The sequence below is a fragment of the Gymnoscopelus braueri genome (genome assembly GCF_963280865.1).
Source record: "Gymnoscopelus braueri genome assembly, chromosome: 10".
Classification (NCBI taxonomy): Eukaryota; Metazoa; Chordata; class Actinopteri; order Myctophiformes; family Myctophidae; genus Gymnoscopelus; species Gymnoscopelus braueri.
Window position 1 is genome coordinate 26,044,577 of NC_137611.1, and position 22,648 is coordinate 26,067,224.

General features: G+C 42.4%; 1 protein-coding gene across 1 annotated transcript in view; it reads left to right on the forward strand.

Annotated features, from left to right (window-relative positions):
* The window catches only part of LOC308093473 (voltage-dependent R-type calcium channel subunit alpha-1E-like), a gene marked incomplete at its 3' end in the record, with an annotated part of 65,046 nt that overhangs the window by 15,048 nt on the left and 27,350 nt on the right, over nt 1–22,648 (forward strand). Inside the window, exons 5-16 of the mRNA XM_080439809.1 lie at nt 10,671–10,774; nt 11,190–11,348; nt 15,666–15,856; nt 16,033–16,136; nt 16,822–16,937; nt 18,453–18,506; nt 19,635–19,706; nt 20,082–20,294; nt 20,455–20,567; nt 20,929–21,041; nt 21,666–21,797; nt 22,377–22,446. Coding sequence (XP_080295935.1) covers nt 10,671–10,774; nt 11,190–11,348; nt 15,666–15,856; nt 16,033–16,136; nt 16,822–16,937; nt 18,453–18,506; nt 19,635–19,706; nt 20,082–20,294; nt 20,455–20,567; nt 20,929–21,041; nt 21,666–21,797; nt 22,377–22,446 — 1,441 coding nt within the window. The remainder of the gene's footprint in view (nt 1–10,670; nt 10,775–11,189; nt 11,349–15,665; nt 15,857–16,032; nt 16,137–16,821; nt 16,938–18,452; nt 18,507–19,634; nt 19,707–20,081; nt 20,295–20,454; nt 20,568–20,928; nt 21,042–21,665; nt 21,798–22,376; nt 22,447–22,648) is intronic.

The window sequence follows — 22,648 nt, forward strand, 5'->3', positions numbered from 1 at the left end:
CTTTTATTGCTTAGTTTTGCTAAAAAATAAAAGCCTGGCCCAACGATAGCCCGTACTGGGTATGAGGAAGTGTTTCACTTCCCAACCAACCAGAGTGCAGTGGGCGTCGCTCGTAATGTTGTGTTAACGGGGCGGGGGTTGACGGACAGATCGGTGAACCAATGGGATCAGCCGCAGTTTCTCGCCGGCTCTTTACACCCGCCCCTTTATACACGAAATCAGGAGGGTTGCAGCAGGCTACCTGCGCACTGTTGTCCAGCGTTTTGGTCAGAGACCCTCTTCAGCGATATCGTTTGCCTCTGAACAAAACGTAGTGGACGACAGTGAGTGGGTGTTCTTACTCTGCATACATTCTTTCACTTGGACTACATGCCTGGACAGGAGTGCAACAAATGTAGCTGTAATGGCCTGTTATTTCTAATTGCACACAGTTTTCTAGTCCTCATACACAACAAATGTACTGTGACATTTGGCTCTGCTAGCAGCAGAGCTCTAAGTATGACAGCGCCAGTCAGTTGATCCGTCTAGTTACTGGTTGGAATTGCATGTAATTTGCTTGTGCACCTTCATGCTCCTCATAAAATGAACCCCACGGATTTTGTTGACCACATGGGCTTTCCTCTAGCGCTAGCCTTATATCTCAAATTCTGATGGTGGGATTGCCATAAGTCCTGCTGAGGAAATGTCATTCTCCATCTCTCCCCCAGAGGATGCACTCTAACTATTTTAGTGGCCTCATCATGACCTTCGCAGGCCAAAATACCAATTTCGTACACAAGATAGCCCATACTATAACTAATAGGATTAACCCTACTCCCTGTACACGTACGACTGTGTGGCCACGCACAGTTCCAACGTCATCATCAAGTATGCTGAGTGTGATGGGCCAGATTGTCGATGATGACGAGACCACCTACAGGGGTGTACTACAGGAGGCCGAGGAGAGAGAGAGAGAGCATACTCCATATCAGTGGAGTGCAGTGGGTCAGTGATTTCAAGTTCCTTGGCATACATCTCGCTCAAGACTTCAAATGGGCCACACACACACCATGCACGTGGTGAAAAAGACTCTGTCACCTGAAGAAATTCAGGCAATACTCACCACCTCATCTGTTCACGCCGCTGCTGCAGCCACGGCCAGGCAAGCGATACTGATGTATAAAAAGCAATTCCACCAGCCTTTTGAATAGTTTACTGACTGCCATCAGACTGAACAAGCGCTGTTGCCAGGTTGTCCTGACGGCACAGGCCGCTACACTGGATCATTCGTTGTGTATCTAAATGACTGCAGGTGTGCTCCACTGCTGCTGCACTGGCACTGCCACCTACAGTATGTATACACTGACATGATTGATATCTGCTGCTAACTGATGTCTCAGGTCTGCACGAGAGGCTATACGCACAATGGACTGCTGCTATTTAACTGCAATTGTATTGCTATTGTTTTTTTATACCATGCACCTTAGTTATATATCTGTTACTATCTGTTACTTTCTGCTGCTGTTTTAAATCCCTTATTCAATTGTCAACCATGCACCTCATGTACGTATGTACTGTATCTATCTGACTGACATATCTGACTGACATATCTGACCTGGTTTCTTTCTCTATTCTTTTCTCCTTTCTTGAAACTGCAAATGATGGGATATTGTAAGACAAAGAATTTCACCCACGTTTTTAGCACCTATAAACTTGTGATGTGACAATAAAGCTGAAGTTGACATGACCAATTTTAGGTGTTAGCACTTAGCAGTGTTACACGCAAGTGTGGGGAAAATTGGAAATTGTCATAGCGACTAAATTTGAAGAAAAGGGGAAAAGATACAAAAAAATCTACTTTCACTTCTGGAAATGTTCAATTAATCTGTCTGCTACACGCCAATCTGCCTGCCCCAAAATAGGGACATAAAAGTCTTGTTCTACCGATGACGCAGATCCCCCAAATAATTATAGAAATTCAATTAATAGCTCATATTACTAGAACTCTTCCCCACGGTGGGGATAGTGTCAAGAGTTTTATAGGAGGGCAGTGGTGGTCTCATTTCCAATCTTGCCATGATTCATAATTGAACTGGATAAACAGTGGTTTATCGGTTCCAAGTTGGTTGTCACTTCAGAATAGGTAGGACACTGATTTAATTAATTCAGAAATAGTGTCATTTTAAAATGTGTAGCACATTAGGGGCCCTATTTTTGCCAAGGCTATACCCGCACCCGCTGCCCACTACCCGTGATTTACTGCACACTACCCGTGCATTAGGGATAAGGGAGCTGGCACTGTCCCTAAACGGTATTGTGCGGCCGCTATTCCCGCTATTCATTATGACGACTCCACTATTTGCGCCTAGAGGTGTGGCCATGGGCATGTTGTTGCATTATCCCCAAAATTGCTATTTTGACCACACACGCTTGGGACAGCGCATAGTGGAATCTAAAACCACCCGCTAAGCCAAATTGGTTTGGTAGAGCATGGCGCCTGCAATGGATGTCTGGAGTCCGCCAGGGCACACACAACGGCACAACATTCGAGGTCTGCCTCTCTCCTAATTCACAACAAATCTCTGTGATTCAAATTGTCCTATAATCAGCAGAAGGGAGAGTGTCAATTCCTTGTGTCAATTGTGTTTATATAAGATGATAGTCTATTCAAAGAAGACAATTTGTGCGTCGCGCAATGCTCTCCAAATTACACACTTAAATTTTATTCATTGATTACGCAGGAAATAATGAACTGATTACAAAAATATGAAATTCTCTCTAATCAGTAACATGTAGGTGATACCTATGTCTATCAAATGTGGTTTTATTGAAAGGCAATCAAAGGCTAGAGCCGATAAAGTAAACGTCAGACATATGTGTCCAATGTAAAATCCCGTCAGTGCAGCTGCAGCGTGAGAAGCAGTGTTGCCAGAATTTGCGAGAGGAATAAGCAACCAGGTCTATAAAAACAAGCCCAAAAGAAGCGACTATAATAGGCCACATGAGCCCTTCAAACCTATATATGTCGGCCATTAAACAATGTGCATATTTACATATGTTGGCTATTTGAAAATAGCCGATCTACAAGCTCACAACTGCAACTACCATTATTTACAAGCAACTTTACAGAAAAACAAGCCCAATGTGGCTTATAATAAGCAGACCAGGCAACACTGCAGAGAGGGAGAGAGGAGAGCATAAGATTGCATTGGGGATAATGGCTTGCGCAGTCTTCTCTTAAAGGCAATGGCATCTGGCACGTGATTGGTTTTATTATTGTAAAGCCCAAACTACACCTATGCATAATGTAACGGGTAGTGCAGGTGTTTTGCGGGTAAGGCAGGTGTCCCAAAATAGCTTTTGCACAGGAACGCAAATCCCAAATGAGTGGGTTTAGCCAGTCTGGCCCTTTATAGGGCCCTATGAGTCCATTAGTATACATTCAGGGCTGGGTCTATGTGCTTCTGGTAATAATCATTCAATCAATCAATTATTGACAGCAAATATTCAAAAAAATCCACCACAAGCCGGCATGGTGATGACTATAAATGCCTATTTTGCATATGCCCAACCAATGTAGTATTAAAGGTAGGGTAAGTGATATTTTTGGGTTAAAAAAAAAAGTTTTTTGTTAAAAGGTTAAAGCACTATATTGTGATAGTAATCATTGCTATAGAGTGTTTGTTCAGTAACAGGAGTCTCCAGCTCTTTAATAAACAGAAAATACATTTTCAGGTAGGTGACAAAATCTCAGCCAATCAGGAGAAAGAACCCATTTAGCAGCTTCATTGTCTCCGCCAGGCCGAAAGGCATGGCGAGAGAGTATGTTTTACCCCCTGTCCGTCCGTACGTCCGTCCGTCCGTGTGTCCGTCCTGTCCGTCCGTTAGCAGCTAATCTCTGGCACCGTTGGCCCGGCCGCTGCGAAACTGTGCACGCACACTCCCTGGATGCCAACTCAGAACCTCTGGCCCAAATGTTTCAGATTGGCCTGTTATAGCGCCACCAGGAGGCCGAAATGTGCAAAACACATTTATTGATACTACTCCTACAGATATTGTCCAACATCACACAAATCGGTACACAGTATCTCTATAGTCATGTGATCAACACGGATTTATCCGATTTCCCATATTCCATCCTGATTGCCTAAGATTGGCTTCCAAAGTTTGCAGGATTGTTCCGTTTTGAACAAAATGCCTCAAATCATGAACGCAGCTTGCGATTTACGTGAAATTTCACACGCACATTTCTATTAGGCCGACGAAGAAATGCCACCCTTTTCACATTGGCCTGTTATAGCGCCACCAGCAGGTCTAATTTTGCAAACATATTTTTGGAACAAAATGCCTCAAATCATGAATGCAGTGTCCGATTGCAGTGAAAAGCCCTTGAACAAATGGCACCCTTTTCACATTGGCCTATTATAGCGCCACCAGGAGGCCACAATAACGTACCTGACCTGGCGGAGACCTGTGCTCCGAGGAGCACTTTTTCTAGTTTGTATAGTGTTCCAGTTCCAATTTTGTCTGCTCATTTCTTGGTGTCATCACTTCCAATTTCACTTGTTTAATCTATATCCTGACTGAGTTCTCTATCCTGATTAGATAAAATTGGAGATTAAACTGAAACTGAACTGAAAAGGCATTTTTTGTTTAATAAATCGCTGGAGAGACATGGAGACTCCTGTTACTGAACAAACACTCTATAGCAATGAGTACTATCAGAATATAGAGCTATTTAACACTTATTTTAACCAAAGAAAATCACTTACCCTACCTTTAATATCACAGTTTGTTTTGCAAGCTGCCAAAGCATGTTGTATGTGTACGGTAGTCACAAACATGTTAATTCCACATTTTAACATTGTTTGAGCTGTTCATTACTGTGCTCAGAACATGATGCAATACTGTGATTTCTGGGTGTGTTTTTTCCATTGTGTTCTTGGTGTAGGTGTAGGTGTGTGGGAGAGATTGCATTCTGGGCATGTATGAATTCATTTTGTTGCAATAATGTAGTGTACAACAGTGAGACCCTTAAAGACAGGAAGAGATCCGCCTCTCTGTGTGCTGCTTGAATGCATGCAGTCATTGAATAATGAATATTAAATATCGAATGTAGGTACATAGACAGTAGACTACAATTGAGACTCCTGATGTCTTGCACTCCTTTCAATTGGACTGTGTTGTTTTCTGTGGAACTTTGAAAGCTGTCAGTACAGTATTGTCTATTATTTATACCATACATACTGTATATGACATGATTATTGAAGTAATTGTCATAACAGCTAATGCCGTATTCTTCTGTCTTTGGTTACTGTAAAGTTTGGCTATGACAGTAAAATATCTCTGTGGTAAATTGTGTGTGTGTGTGTGTGTGTGTGTGTGTGTGTGTGTGTGTGTGTGTGTGTGTGTGTGTGTGTGTGTGTGTGTGTGTGTGTGTATGTGTGTGTGTGTGTGTGTGTGTGTGTGTGTGTGTGTGTGTGTGTGTGTGTGTGTGTGTGTGTGTGTGCGCGCGTGTGCGCAAGTAGTTGCTAGACTGCCACAAGGGAGACATACTGTATCTGTGCTGTAATTCTCTGGGAGCTCTTCAAAGTTTTGCAGCTCAAAGTGCACATTCTAAGGAGCTGCTGGTTTGCTTGTTTATGCTGAAAGTGTTTGATGGCCATTGCTGCAGACTCCCACTCCTCTCCCTCTGCCTTACTTCTTGTCTTACAAAAATAATTATTGAAAGCAATACAGCATCTCTGTCACATCTGTGTGTGTCTCTTAACTCTGTGTTTCTCGATGTCCAACACTCACACACACGCACACGCGCACACGCGCACACGCACACACAGACACGTACTGTATACATCCAATACTTGAATTACCTTCAAGGACTGGATCTCTCACTTGCTCGTTCGCTCACTCAGTTTCTGACTCGCTTGCTCGCTCACTCACTCACTCACTCACTCACTCACTCACTCGTATGTGTGTTTGTTTGCTCGGTCACTCGCTCGCTCACTCAGTCACTCTTTCTGTCAAACTTGCCTATCTCTCATTCTAAATGCTTTCAATAGTTTTTGTGTGTGTGCCCACACTTTGAGTACCTGCCATGTATTTACTCTCCCCCACTCACACTCAAACACATGTACACCCCCCTACACACACTTCCAAGCGCTATTCAAAAGTTGGTGGGTGGGGTTGGAGTTTGGTTGATTTATGTGGTAATTTTCACATAAATCAATGGAAATACTAATTAAGCTCATAATAACTGAGCCAGTTATCAATTAAAACATGTTGGCAGAGATATAAAGGTTAAGGGCTGCATTGATGATGAAGATCTAGGCACTACTAAATTGATTATATTTCTGAAATAATAAACAAACATAACCCTTTGTTATCACTTCCTCAGTTTGCCCTCATAAAAAGGGCCAAAACAATCCCAAATTAGTTTTTCTCAATCGGTTGGATGCAATCCCCAACACAGTAAAATAATTTGCCATAGCACTAATACCACCCATGCAAAAGAATCAAAGTGATAATCACAATGCATCAAAAGACACTAACAATTGTTACAACAATGTCACCAAATGTATAGCATCTTCTGATCATTGCATAAACCCTGACACTCAAAATTCAAAGTATTTGCAAAACAAGTACAGATTGTGTACATTGTGTTGTTGTCAATGTAAAAAGAAAAGAAAAGAAAAATCCTGGACACACATTAAATATATTTTTCATCTATTCTATAGTATGGTTGTTTTCCTTTTTGGTTCCACTGCAGCACAACAAATCAGAAATCACCCCTCAGGGGATAAACAGTGCAGTCAAGTTCTACTGGACTCTCTCTGTCTACGGTACAACCGTCCTCAGTGTGCACCTCTCCCGATTGCCCCTCCACCATGCACTAGGACACCTCTTGCACGGAACGATTGACACCTGCTTCTTACTCCATTTTTACATAGAAAAAGTGCACTGGAATGGTTTTGTGTTCACAATTTGTACCTATGAGATTGAATTAACAGCATTTGTTGTTACTCTTCATCTGTGTGAAGGGAAGTTACTCACTCCAATCACCTGTCAAGCTAGCCGAACACATATTTTGTATGCAATGCTTTAGCCAATGAACAACTGTGTCTATGCGAATGGGAAATGTACAGTACATGGCCAATTGAGAAAAATGCAATCTGTTTTGACTGGAACATCAAAGTGGAATGAGAATTGCATCTACACCATGACAACTCTGTTTAGTGTTTTGCATTCTGTGTGAACACAATGGGAAGTGCATTGTATTGGCCCAATTCCCCCCAATGGTGTGGGGCTTCAAGAAATGCATCCAAGCGATTGAGAAAAACTGTAACAAAGGTTTAACACCTTCTGAAGGTGTGCTTATCACCCTGTAGTTTTACTGTCACTAAAATGACCATGTGACTTCTTTCCTTGTTTGAGCAGACTGAAAAGCTGTGCAGTAAAATCCTGAGTGTTAACCACTTAAATCCTAGCGTCCATATTCTGTACATGCCATAGTAATACATTCGGCAAAAATAGGCAAACATTCTGCAAAAATACAAGCTCACAACGTGTTGTGTAGATCGGCTACTTTCGGCGAAGAGATTTGTGCAGGGAAAAAAGGAGGGGACCGAGTATAGACCTGTATAGGGGTCTATACTTATTACTTCAACAAAGTATATAGGGTTTAAGTGGTTAAATTGAAACGCAGGATTTTACTGTGTTTTGATTCCACCCTTCTTGGTTGAATGTTGTTTTTCGATGTCTGTGTGTAGGTGGAGAGAGATCAGTAAGTGAGTGGGCAGATGTGAGTACAGAAGGCTGCTAGGTGCATGTGGATATTGTTCTTTATCTCCGTAAAACTTAGAATCTGTTACGCTAATTACATAAGTTTGCTCACTCTCTTGCTCCCTTTGCTCACTCACTCACGTTCCGGACCAGCAATATGGACGGACGCTAGAGGAGACATGATCTTTCAGCTATTTTGTTTAGTGTACACACAAACAAATAATGATCTCCAAACCTGTGTGACTGTTAGTTTTACTGGGTTGCCGTTGTCTGCTATGATTCTTGTCTTGTCTCTGCTGTGTTTTTACATCATTGTAAAGAAGATGTGGCTTTTACATTAATGAGCTGCCTAATTGTTGCAGTTTTTCTCAATCGCTTCCCTTGGATGCTTTTCCTGAAACTCTTAAGAGCATTTTCATAACACTATACCATCCGTACAAAAAAAACTATAACAATTAAAATCATAACCATATGCGTCAAAAGACACTAATAGGGCACTATTTAGACAATCTAATTCTCGACTCAATTGGCGCAATTGAGTCGAGTCAATTGCTCCAGCCACTGAGGAGAACCGGGCAGACAGTTTTGGCCTCACCACCACAGAGGTTTCTCAAATTATAGGAGGATGCTGCCTCCCAGCATGGCAAAATGGCTGATGGCAATGAACACTTGCCCTATGCAATGTATGCCTGATCATGGCCCAGATCATTGATTCTTTTTTCTTTCAGAAATGTAATCTACCATGTTGAATGTTGTGTTGAATGGATTGAGATTATAATCATTGTGCGCGCAATTGAACCCACCTAGGTAGGCTCATCTTAATCTCAATAATGTACTCTCTAAATAGTAAGGAAATATCTGCAGTGTCACTGCGCTGGATTTAAGACCAGCTTAGGGCTGGTCTAAAGTGCAATCGTTTTTTAGACTTTTTTTTTTACTGTGCCTAAGATAGCATTGTGCCAGACCATACCTCATTTTAAGACCAACAACACCCATCAGTGCACGGATGAGCAAGTACATTTCGTAACCTCTTGCACGGCCCTAACTGACTGACTGACATGTGGAGTAGAATTGTGTTCTCTGTCACTTTTCAATTGTGTGAAGGGAAGTTACTTACACCAAGCAAGCAATCAATCAAGTTTATAATTAGTATTATCTTTCTACCATCTTGCCGCTTTCTAAATTAGTACAAACAGAGACAGACAGATAAAACACACCTACTTTATATACAGTACTTTTGACTCCTTTCTTCCTCATCTTTGCTCTTCCTAAATTGCCCTTTGTTGCTTTGAACTTTTCATTGGTACAGACCGGTAGTGCACTCACCCACCTTCCAAACCTGCTGTGCTAGATACTGTTGTTGTTGTTTTTTTGTTTTCTTTGTTGTTTTATTGCCTACCACCTACTGTATGCTATGCCTAGAAACACTGCATAATTCAGTGATCTTGCCTAGGGTGCCAGAAACGCCACTGACTGGCTGTATACAGTCATCAATGCAGCATGGTCCAAGTCTATTCCGTTTTTGGGATTTCAATAATTGGGTCTTATTAGTGCAGTTAGTGCTTTCATGGCACATTACATGAACAGAATAGCAAACATTAAAAAAAAGGTTTTCATATTTTCTTTCTTTAATCAACGATTCGCCACAGACATGGACAAGAAATTCATCCAAGCAATTCAGAGAAATTGTAATGGGAGTATGAGACATAAATTAACAAGACAGGATCTAATAACAGCGTGGCTTCTATGAGGTTCATCATGTGGCCAGCAGCATTGTGCTATATTATATTATCTGGAGGAGGCATAGAAAATCCATGCCCACTCATTTCAATGAAGGTTGCTCACATACTCCCCCTCCTTACGGGTTTAGGCCAATGGGTTTGATGACATCATTAGCCCAGAATCATGTGCACTAGTGTCCTTTATGCATTTACATCATGAACTACCTCCATGCGCAAGCCAGTGAGTTGAACCCATTCGTCGAGCCCGTTTTATTTGTTCGTGTTTTGGGCCCAAACTTGCTATACCACAGCTGGCCACTTTTGCTTCAAAAATCCCTGGGGGATCTTGGTTGCCACTGGACAGTCTATGATGTCTGTGTCAGCCCATAGGAGCCACGCTGTAAGAAGAGATGTTAAAGGGCAAGACCACTTTGGTAGAGGTTTGGGTTGTGTAGTTACCTTGCCATGATGTAACTCCAAAGGTGGGCAAGAAATAAAAAATAATTGCTCCATTGATTAGAAATTGATAATTCAAAATATGCTCCTCATTGACTTACATTGTACGGTAAAACAGCTCTCAAAGTCACTCTTTTAGCACATAAACGAACGCAAACAAAGTTGATTCAGACAATATAGAACATCACCAAACCCAGTACTGTTTTTTTTTTAAATAAAAATGTCAACTTCCTGTTGATTTTGCCATTTTTAATAAGTAGAAAACCTGGACTGGATCCGCGGATCCGGATCCAGATCTTCAAATAGTAAAATCAACAGGAAGTTGAAATTTTTATTAAAAAAACAAACAGTACTGGGTTTGGTGATGCTCTATATTGCCTGAATCAGCTATGTTTGGGTTCATTTATGTGCTAAAAGAGTGACTTTGAGAGCTGCTTTACCGTACAATGTAAGTCAATGAGGAGCATTTTTTGAATTATCAATTTCTAATCAATGGAGCATTTCTTGCCCACCTTTGGGGTTACATCATGGCAAGGTAACTACACAACCCAAACCTCTACCAAAGTGGTCTTACCCTTTAACAGTCTCTCTCCCCACTGTACAGTAGTAGAAATGTTGGGATGGAAATGTGTGTGTGTGTGTGTGTGTGTGTGTGTGTGTGTGTGTGTGTGTGCGTGTGCGTGTGCGTGTGTGTGTGTGCACGTGATTGTGTGTCTGTTGACTGCTGTCCTTCAGGATTCTGGCCACTGCTGGTGCTCACATGAACATCCCGGTCGACCTGCGGACCCTGAGGGCAGTGCGAGTCCTCAGACCTCTTAAACTGGTCTCTGGAATCCCCAGTGAGTCTGCTGCTATTCTTTATCTCATGTAACGTCGGTCTATTACAGTGGTTCTCAGACTTTTTTAATTTCAAGGGCCCCCATAACTCAGAGAGTGTACACATACAAAGTTAGAGGCCTGTAAGGGTTCATTTGGAACCCCCCCCCCCCAAGGAACCGTGAGGGACCACACTTTGAGAACCACTGGTCTATTACAGTAGGTCTATAATAGCAACAAAAAAATACTGTATGTAATTATACACATCCTGTTATACAATTTAGTGTAAACCATTTTACAGAATTAATTTCTCCAGACAGCAGAGTGTACAATCAGTTGAGGCAAAAAACTATTGTACAGTAACCTGTCATTCAGCCCAGGCCAGTACTTTGTTTGCGGTTCATAATACTGACGCCCTTTGCTCTGTGTCTGCTCCAGGCTTGCAGATAGTGCTGAAGTCCATTATGAAGGCCATGATCCCACTGCTCCAGATTGGCCTGCTCTTGTTCTTCGCCATCCTCATGTTTGCCATCATTGGTCTGGAGTTCTACAGCGGAAAGCTTCATCACACCTGCCTGCCGTCAGATAGCATCCATGGTAACATCCTTACACTCTGCCAACATTCATTGAAGATGTTTGAATTTCAGAGGGATCTAAAAGCTGTACAGAATAGATCACTGGGGAATTAGCTGTTGCCTGAGGTTGGTTACTGACACACACACACACACACACACACACACACGCACCGTACATTAGGAACAAAGCCAGGGGGGGGGTCTGTGTTATTTTCATGTATATCCAGGTTATAGGCTATATCATTATAGCAAGAAAGTGCAGTCCAGTCTACTTTATTTTGCGGGCGCGGAGATGGAGAGAGGGAGAGAGAGGGAGAGAGCAATGCAACGCTGAAGTAATCAAATCAAAGCAGAGGGTGTTTATTTTCACTTGAGCTGGAACAGCACGGTTGCTTGGGATGGGCACATTATCAAATGACATCAATATTGTTTTGAGGCAGGTGGTTTTTGTCCCTTCATTATGTCAACATGTTGCATGTGTGTGTGTGTATGCACGAAGGGATTGTCACACACACAAGCCCTTGGCTTAAGGGAGGACAGGCGGGCGGTTGGACCACGCCATAACACTCATGTCACCATGACTCAGCCGTAACCATATACTAAGGAGTTACCAAAGCAGCTACATCCAAATATTTAGTCTGTTGTCTATCCTCAATGTGTCATCATGGCATCAGGCACAAACAAATCCCTCAGCTCCATATATGACCACAAAAGGGGACATGCCCATATATGGCCATATACTAATGACATCAGGGATCTCGATTTAGGCCCATACAAGGGACAAGGACTGACAAATACAGAGATCTCCATACATGTATATGGCCATATCAGTCGGATCGGCAGTGCAACGTGGGTGTGAGGGCCGCGTAGCGGTCCAAACTCTAGACGCGAGGGCCACGGAGCGACCACAACCTCTAGTCAGAATAGTTGAAACAGTGTTCTGATGAGAGTTCTGTTTGTTCTCCCCTCTCTGCGCACTTCTATCTCACTGTTACCTTCCCTGTCTGTCTGTCTGTCTGTCTGTCTGTCTTTCTAGCTCATGTTTGTTGTTTTCTGTTAATCATTTTTAATCGTCCATGCCTGATTACTGAATGACAGGTTTACTCATTTTCATGTCTTGAAATGAAATTGAATGAATGTCTTGTCTTGGAACTGAAGCATTCCTTGATCAGGCTAGCAGCCTGCCAACAGGTATTATTAAAGTTGACGCTCCCTGCTGGCTAATTTAGCTACCTCTTAATTAGCCAACAACTGCTCTGTAATCACACAAGCCACACCACAGTATTTACTGCCATCACCCACTATAATGATCATAAAAAAGGTGTTCTGTTTATACATTTTTAAAAGCAGTATACAAACACAACAGAACCAACACAGACAACAAATGCACAGGGAAAAAAAAGTCCCTCCCTGTTTGACATAGTGAATCTGATTATTTTCTACATGTAATGCATTTCCCAATTCCTTCAGCCACATGTCTATCTCAGATTTATAGAATTGTAGCAGCAATTTTCTGGCTTGCGCGTGTGGATGAAGAGATTACCCGTATCCTTCACTCAACCTGCCTCCACCAACCCAAATAGCATGCTTATCCCCCGTTCTAACTGGCTTCACCACCTCAAATAGCATGCTTATAAATACTTCACTCTACCTGGCTTCACCACCCCGAATAGCATGCTTATCCTCCACTCCACCTGGCTTCCCCTCCTCAAATATCATACTTATACTGCACCTAACTACCTGGCTTCACCACCCCAAATAGCATGGTTAGAGGGGGCAGGAGAAACGTCTTATGAAAAGCCTTCTTGGAAGGTGTCACTATGGCGTTGTAAACATTTGTGAGACAGAGTTCCTTGATTCCCACAGAGGGGTGAAGTATTTGAATATGTTATGCAATTGGGAGAGAAGTGCAATATATGCATAACTGCTGGTCAATATAGGTTTTCTAAACTTCATTTGTAAGTCCAGCACCCAGTTCTTTTTGCGAGTCTTCCTTAAATGAATTTGACAATGGACTATTTCGATTTTGTGAATGTTGTAAAAAATGAGACACGGTGCTTTCAGCATGAGGTTTAATAGTCAAGAGACTATCTAAAGCAGCAAAGTGAGGTTTCTGCTTATACAGTGAGATGTGTGCCCTAAAGAAAACCCAAAAGTGTCACAATTGTAGAAAACGTAAGAAATGTAAAGTTGGGAGTTGAAATGTCGGCTACAGTTGCTGAAAAGAGGTGAGGTGATTTAATATAGACATCCCCTCCTATAGGGCCTATAGGAGTCGTTCTCAACCATATTATGGGCCAGCACCCCATATCCAATATCCAGCTCCCGTACACCCCTCACCCACTCCCAATTAAAATGTAGGTTAATTTATTATTGTGTTGCATGTAATTTAGAAAACATCAATTTGAATGCCTAATTTTATATTTGCTGTTTACACACAGACCTGCTGAATCCATTGCATTTATCAACAAACTATTGAAAATATTGTTGCTCTGATGAAGGCTCTTAGCCTAAACGCGTAAGCATTTGTTTATTGGTGTGCCAATAAAGTGGAAATGTGAGTACTTTGTCCTCCATTGATTTGAAATTTGGGCTGTGCTACCTTTTGGGGATTTTTCAATTCCTATTTTTGATATGTATACTGGATTTTGGGTCTACCACTCCACTGAGAAAACCCATTGTTGAAGCACAACCTATTTTTCTCATTTATTGAAAATATTGTTGATGTTTTTTTGCCTGCCCAGCCCTGCCAGGACATTGTCAGTCTGGTGTGGATAATGGATTGTATGGATGAGCAACCTTGGTACAGCGGCCATAGTTGAATGGGTAGAGAGGCTGTCTGGGAATCGGACGGTCACCGGATCAACTGCCCAATCTATGTGTCGAAGTGTACCTGAGCAAAACACTTAACCCCTACCTTCTCCCTGTATTTCACAGAATGTGCAAATGTGCAGGGACAAATACCCCAACAACTAAAGGAGACTCAATTATAATAATTATTATTGTGGCTACTGAATAAGAAACAAAACAATTCATGTAATGTTGGCTGCCTGCAGCCTGAAAAAATATACAGCTGTTACTGTGAAATTTGATGACCTACAGAATTATGTGACTCCATTAGTGCAGTCGAGAAGATCTAGCAAGGAACGATGCTTCTAACCACAGGTCAAGAGCAAAGAACTTAAGTTGACTGGGGTCTGGCGCTTTCTGACTAATGATTCAGGGCAGCCCTCATGTCTAGCTATAGCAGTGAATAGCTATTTGGGTGATTTTGTTTCTTAAAAATAGGACAGTAAAACGTAATGCATAATGTAATGCAATAATACAATTGGGTGTCCTGAAAAAGAATCCATTGCATTTGTTGACAAGTTATCAAAAATAGAGTTTTTATGAAGGGCCAAAGTTGGGAATGAATAAGACTGGCCAGCCATAACAGACTTCCAGCTACATAATTACACAATTGTCATGCCCCAGAGATCCTATGAACGCCCCCTGGGGGGCAGTACCTCATCCATATGAGAAACACTACCTAGAGAGAGATGATACCCTTTCTCCCTCCAAATTGTGAAAACCTGGCCTAAATGAGTCCAAACTTTTGGATTATGGTCTTATTCTCCCTTCTTATTCTTCCTCTCACTTTTTTTTCTGTCTTCAGTGGACTGTTATCTGTTAAGGAGTGCTGCGAGAAATGTGCTCACCTGTAGCCATGCAAGCATTTAATCTGCCATGTTACTGACAGATACATACCAGGGCAAAGACGCAAAATGAATAAAATGATGATGTCATTTGTGTATGTCGAGATCGTAATCTATGTGAAGTACCCTGGCATGTGCCTAATTATAATAAAAAGGAATTTGAAATATTTTAGTTTACAAATACAGAAGCTGCGTTTTTGTTTTGTTTTATTACCCTTAACTAGTTCATAAATTAATCACAAATGTAGCCTTGGGCTCAGGGGGACCTGTTGTTTGGAAACTGATTAATTGCTGCATTGACCTCCTCTTATGTAAAATATTCTAAATCTGCTACTGCTTCTTTATCCATTTTAGTCAGTTTACTTAGTCTAACAAGTAATCGATTGCACTTTGTCCAGCAGAGCTATTTGAGGTGTAAAGTTCACAATAACATTCTTTAAAATACGTATTTATTTCCCGAGGGTCAGTAACTTACTTAGCATTTTTGTTCTTAACTGCAAGTACAGTATGGCTTGTGTGTTTTAACAGGATTGAAAGTAACTCTATGAATCTATTAACAGAATATGAAGACTTTATGCATATTGTACATCTGAATATAATTGTAACATTTCTATTAACCTATGTTGTTCTCTGTTCTCAAGTAGACAATGAGACTGTAGACTCGACAGAGACGGAGTTTGCATGTGGGGTGAGGAAGTGTCCGGAGAAGTATGACTGTAATGACACCTGGATTGGCCCCAATGATGGAATCACCCAGTTTGACAACATCTTGTTTGCTGTACTCACCGTCTTCCAGTGCATCACCATGGAGGGATGGACGGCTGTTCTTTACAATGTGAGTTTGTCATTAAATGTTTCCATGAATTTAGTGCAAAGGACCCCATGGAATGGAAACAAGCCATAGTGCTTTCTTGGGTTGTATTAAGATTGTTGTTGTTGTTGTTGTACCCAAGCTGCTTTTGCTGAAGTCTGAATTGAATAGGCTTTATATGCATGTCATTCTACTTTCAGACCAATGATGCCTTGGGTCCCACGTGGAACTGGATATATTTCATTCCTCTCATAATTATTGGCTCATTCTTCGTCTTGAACCTGGTGTTGGGAGTGCTCTCAGGGTGAGCACAATTACAGCATGGCAGACACAGTGCCGTCTGCTTCACACTTATTGTGTGTGTGTGTGTGTGTGTGTGTGTGTGTGTGTGTGTGTGTGTGTGTGTGTGTGTGCGTGTGTGCGTGTGTGCGTGCGTGCGTGCGTGCGTGCGTGCGTGCGTGCGTGCGTGCGTGCGTGCGTGCGTGCGTGCGTGCGTGCAATGCACAGGCATACAGTATGCATGTTTAGCATATACATGAATATACAGGTACATATTAGTATCAGTGCACATATCAGTACACATACATTAATCTGTTCATATGTGCATGCATACTTTAAGTGTGTAAGTAGTGTGTGTAAGTAGTGTGTGTGTGTGTGTGTGTGTGTGTGTGTGTGTGTGTGTGTGTGTGTGTGTGTGTGTGTGTGTGTGTGTGTGTGTGTGTGTGTGTGTGTGTGTGTGTGTGTGTGTGTGTGTGTGTGTGTGTGTGTGTGCATATATGTGACAGCTTCTATGTTCTATGTTTGTGTATGTGTGGCCCGCATAAACGTTTATCTGTGCACGGGCGTGTATTTGCGTGTGAAACATGTGTGTTTGTGTGCATGTGTTAATATCAGTGCTTTAACGTCATAACCTACACATCATACGTCAGTGTATTTTGTACCACTCTGAGCAGAGAGGTTGTCGTTTCACCCTGCTCTCCTCTCTATAGGGAATTTGCCAAGGAAAGGGAGAGGGTGGAGAACCGACGCGCATTCATGAAGTTGAGACGCCAGCAGCAAGTGGAAAGAGAACTTAATGGCTACCGGGCCTGGATAGACAGAGCAGGTACTGGACAGCATAGATCATTACTGTACTGTATGTACACAAAAACATGGTACTCATTGGCTAACTGACTAGCGCAGCTAAACTTTATCCTTCAAGCGCTGCACTGTACTGTAGGTCAATGTCACCTAGCAGGGGTAGATCTATGAGTGGGCCTGGAAGGCATTCCAGAAGGGATGAATGAGATTCATGAAAATGTCCTCACATGCCTTGGATTCCGCCGGGCGTCGTTCGGTCGCGTTCATGGCTGCGAGGCGGCAGCCGCAGCTGATCGCGGACGTTTTTCGACAACGCTTATGTGATTACTTCAGACAAGTTTCAGGCGCGTTTCAGACGCATCCCACAAGCAGCAAGCGTACGCGCTATATGCAATTGGTCTATCTCTTCTGCATGCCGCTTGTGGAAAGCAAAGACAAAATTGTCATATTGACATCATCCACCAGTCATTACAATATTTAAGCTTAAATAACTCAGGCCCACCCAAAGTTCTCGAGACCCAGTCATTAGACACGTTCTGTTACCCATTATTCACTCACAGCCTTTAAGCGTTTATCTATATAGTAAGTATAAAGATGTAACAATATTGTTGTTATCACGATACTGCGATAAAGAAAATGTTCGACATTTTCGTGGGCACACTATGGTACAGTATGTATGTTTTTGTTTGAACAGCAGTGGATGATGGAGCTACAGTATGAGTGTCTTCGTGGTGATCATGTGTGTGGGGTGTTTGCGCAGTTTCGCTGATCTTTAAAACATGTCTCCTGAGAAAGAGAATGAAAGAAAGAAACCACCTACAACAACAACAACAACACAAAAACACGTTATATGAGATAGAGATCCAAATACTGTATGCTTAAAATGATGCAGGAACCAAGAGGTTGATTTCTTCTCTAGCTGCTTTACAAATTAGACTGTAGTGTGAATCTTCTAATCTAGAATAGCTTTGTTGAGCTGCACACCGCAGTGCTGCAATGTACAGTGTTTGTCTCCCACGCAGGTAAAGGGTGATGAAAAAGGTGAGACTGACTCACTGTGTGTGTGTGTGTGTGTGTGTGTGTGTGTGTGTGTGTGTGTGTGTGTGTGTGTGTGTGTGGGTGTGGGTGCGTGATCGCACGTGTGTGTGTGCGTGCGTGTGTGCATGGGAGTGTGTGTGTGTGTGTGTGTGTGTGTGTGTGTGTGTGTGTGTGTGTGTGTGTGTGTGTGTGTGTGTGTGTGTGTGTGTGTGTGTGTGTGTGTGTGTGTGTGTGTGTGTGCATGGGAGTGTGTCTGTACATGTGTGAATGCATGTGTGTGCCAGTGGAAGCCAGTGAAGAGAGAGCAGGAGTGACACTGTATGCATTATACTGTATGTATATACATGTATTATATGAAGTAGCCTTCAACAGTGTTTGGTTGAGAGGTTGATTCCACCTTGATTGAGAGGTTCTTTGTCCCATATATGCATATAAATCGAATTGTGTGAAAAATCATTGTCAGTTTTGTATTTAACCGCAATTTTCATTATGTATTTTACAGAGGAAGTAATGCTTCAAGAGGAGAATAAGAATTCTGGTAGATCGGCTTTAGATGGTAAAACACCCACACACGCACGCACGCACGCACGCACGCACGCACGCACGCACGCACGCACGCACGCACGCACGCACGCACGCACGCACGCACGCACGCACCAATGCTATACATATTTATGTTTTTCTATTTTTGGCATACTGGTTACCAAGGAAAACCCCACTATGTCCTCCATTCAGTGGGAACCTAAGTGTAAAGCATACATTTCTAATGTAAAGCATACTAATGTTCAGCTTTGTCTGAGAAATGTAGCTACAACTCAACTGCATGGAGTTACTGTAATTAGCTTTGATAACTGTGGGCATAATTGTTGTCTTGGTAACAGAAAAGTGAAAAGGTTCACTGGGCATGCAGTCTGCTGTACTGTCTGTTGAGAAGGCCTTTTTTTCCCATACACTGTTGCCTAAGCTAGATATTACATTTTCAGGCTTCATAATTCAATGTTTATTTGTTTATTTAAACGGATCCCCATTAGCTGACGCCTTAACGTCAGATAGTCTTCCTGGGGCCCAAGACATTAAAATAAATTAACAAAAATAATATAAAATATCATAGTGTATTACAAATAAATACTAAAAACAGCAACAAAAAATTGTCGAGTATCACAGAAAAAGAGGACTAACAGGGACAAAACAGATTAAAAAAGTAGCACTATCAATCTGGTAAGAAAATATGTTATTTTATGTTTTGAGTGTACATTATATGAAGTTAAAGTTTCCTTTTTCTCTGGTGTTACGAATCTCACTCAAAGTACAATTGACCTATAAAATGCAGCTCTCTTCATGGAATTGGACTTTGTAGAGGTAAAGTTATCTGTCCATCACTCGCCCCACGAGTGGAATATGTGTGAATATCTGAGCAGCAAGTTATATTATTATTAAAAAAATACTCTATGAAAATATGTAAGTAAACTAGCAGAAAGTCTTTCTTTGACACATGGCCATTAAGACGTTCATGCATGTCTTTCACACTTGTTCTATAAGAACAACCCAGAACCAGTCTGGCAGCCTTATTTTGTGCAAATTGTAATTTTTGAAGCAGAACATTAGATGCAATGTGAAGGCTATGTTTATTATTATAATGTTCCTCAGTTCTGTACACTGTCCTAATTGTGTGTAAACTGTTTAGTGCTGAAGCGAGCCACTAGCAAGAAGACCGGTGCACGTCGAGGGGGCCCTGGAGAAGGTCAGGACACAGTAGGTCAGTAAGGAACCTCTATTATTCTATTGAGAGGATGTGAAAATCCTACATGAGACTTCCCCAATGCGTTCTGAGTCACAACAATGTGCTGGGAAATCCTTGCGTCAAACAACACATTTTCATACATTTTACGTTGGTTGGAACGTTCAAGACACATAATGCATAAAGGGAAGTGTTATGTCAGAGCGATAGAATTCAGGTAAAAAAAATAAGAAAACCGTTATTCATTCTTCATTGTATTTTTTATTTTGTCCACACTGTTCAAGTTTATGAAAAAAAACAAGACCTTGGAACTCCTATTTGACCGACTCTCGAAGTGTTCTTGTTCGTCTTGTTGGTTTGTCTCTCAACACTCTCTCTCTCTCTTTGTTTCAGGCATGTCTCGTTCCAGGGTGAACTTCCGCAGTGGCGGCCGGCGAGGCCCCGCTGCTTACATGCGGCGGAAGGAGCGCATGCTCCGCATCTCCATTCGCCGCATGGTGAAGACGGACACCTTCTACTGGACTGTGCTCAGTCTGGTGGCACTCAACACCTTCTGCGTGGCTATCGTCCACCACAACCAGCCTGACTGGCTCTCCATCTTCCTTTGTGGGTCTCAGTCCCAACCTGTGTCCTGGAGGGTTGACTGTCCATGAATATTGTATCTAGGCACAAGCATGTTACAACAATGCCTGACATTTTTTATATTGTTTTTGGGGCTATTTGTAGGTGGCATTTTCTTTGATACTCATTGTGTTCTCCTCTCCAGACTATGCAGAGTTTGTTTTCCTGGGGCTGTTTATGTCTGAGATGTTCTTGAAGATGTATGGTCTAGGCTTCCGACTCTACTACCACTCATCCTTCAACTGCTTTGACTGTGGGGTGAGTTTGTTCATCTCACAGTGAGCATCTGCCATAGCTTTGTGCACATATCAGAGTAGCCCTGCTTGAAACCCAGAAGCCTCATGGGCGGATTCCCCTTTGGATGGACAGTAGATGTTTGATTTCCCCTGCAGGAGACCCTAACGCCAATCCATGTGGTTGCATGCACTATGACCCAGAGGAATAATGTTCATATCATGCAAACCAGAAGGGGAATTTCTGGTACAGTATATGATGAATCTGGGTAAATGGGGAAGATGCCCTTGCCAGGGTTTCTACACAAAGCAATCAGGCTTCTGGTTGTGAGCCTGATTAACAGGTTTATACTGTGCTTGATGTGTGGGTTCACTACTCTGTGCAGGTCATCTGTGGCAGCATCTTCGAAGTGGTTTGGGGCTTTTTCCGACCTGGCATGTCCTTTGGCATCAGTGTTTTGAGGGCACTGAGACTCCTTAGGATCTTTAAGATCACCAAGTAAGTATCTGCATTAATACACTACTTCTGATTACAGTATACTAGGCCGGTGCTAGGCCAGTGCCCCAATGGGCAATGGCCTACTCTGGAACCATGCAAGTAGGGGGTGATGCAAGTTGCAAATGCACGTCCTATCAGGCTATGTAATATGTGCTGTATCTTATGTATTTGTTGAACCTCTTGTCAGAGCATCTGGCAGGGTATTACATGTACCCATTACATTAGAGGGGACAGATACTGGGATTCATAGATAGCTCTGGATATCCGCTGATCTGAGTGACACCCACCGCGCCTCGGGTGGCGCAATGGTAAAGTAGCTGCCCAGTAGTGTCTACTCTTTACGAACACATGTTCGGGGGAGGGAAGCCGGGCGGAGAGGGTGATATTTGTCACTGCACTGTACTCTTACGAGCTGGGGCAGGACTTATCAGAATAAGTGTGTTGTCGTGTTGTCAGCGCAATAACGCTGGCAACTCTGGGCAAGCTGATAACATGGCACGAAAAAAGAAAAAGAAAAACATTTTCCGCTTGTTCTATATAAGTAAGTAAGGACAGTACCTTTGCGTTCATGTGTTTTATTTGTTTAAATAAAGGATGAGCTAATGCGGCATTTCTCTCTGCCAGGTACTGGGCGTCTCTCAGGAACCTGGTGGTTTCCCTCATGAGCTCCATGAAGTCTATAATCAGCCTGCTTTTCCTTCTCTTCCTCTTCGTTGTGGTCTTTGCCCTGCTGGGCATGCAGCTTTTTGGAGGCAGGTGAGTAACGCCTTCAGGACACAATGTCTGCACAAGTGATTTCAGTACTCTGGCCCTCAACCACAGGAACCCATGCGTCCCTATTCTAGCATAATAGAACATTCGGCGAACATTAGGCAAAGATAGGTGAACATTGAGCAAAAATAGCTGATCTACAAGCTCAAAACTGAGCTTGTAGATTGGCTGTTTTCAGTGAAGAGATTTGGTGTAGAGGGAATAAAGGAGGGGCCCCTGGAGGCATATACAGCAAGGTTAAAGTGGTTAATGTTGGGTTTATCAGAGACTGATCTCATCTTCTCCCCTTGCCTTTATATTTTCCTTGTTCATTGATTTGCTGTGCTGATTTGCCCAGTGAATTTCAAACTGCATAACTGAACGCATGCCGCCGTTTTTCAGCAGTAATCATACGCTGAAAAACCAAACAATAGTCCCTTCAATCGTGTGTCTTTGATGGAGGGGAAAGGAAATGACTAGTCTGGATGAAAATAGCTCTGTGTGTCCTCCTCCTCTATTACCTCCCTCTCTTCTTTATGTGGTCATAATTTTCCCCTGCATTCATTCTCTTTGCTTTCCCTCTAGGTTTATCTTTGAAGATTACACTCCCACCAACTTTGACACGTTTCCAGCTGCCATCATGACAGTGTTTCAGGTTTGGCTCCCACAGACCTCTCTCTCTCACTCTCTGCATTCTCTCCATGACACATTGCACCCTGGGATATTTCTCACCCCAGGCAAAGATTAAACAACACTGCTCACTCGCTATCCAACCGCTGCCTCTGCGATCATCCCACGCATCAGTGCACACATATGCACACAAGTTTCACAGTCAAGTAAAACATGAAAGAATCCAA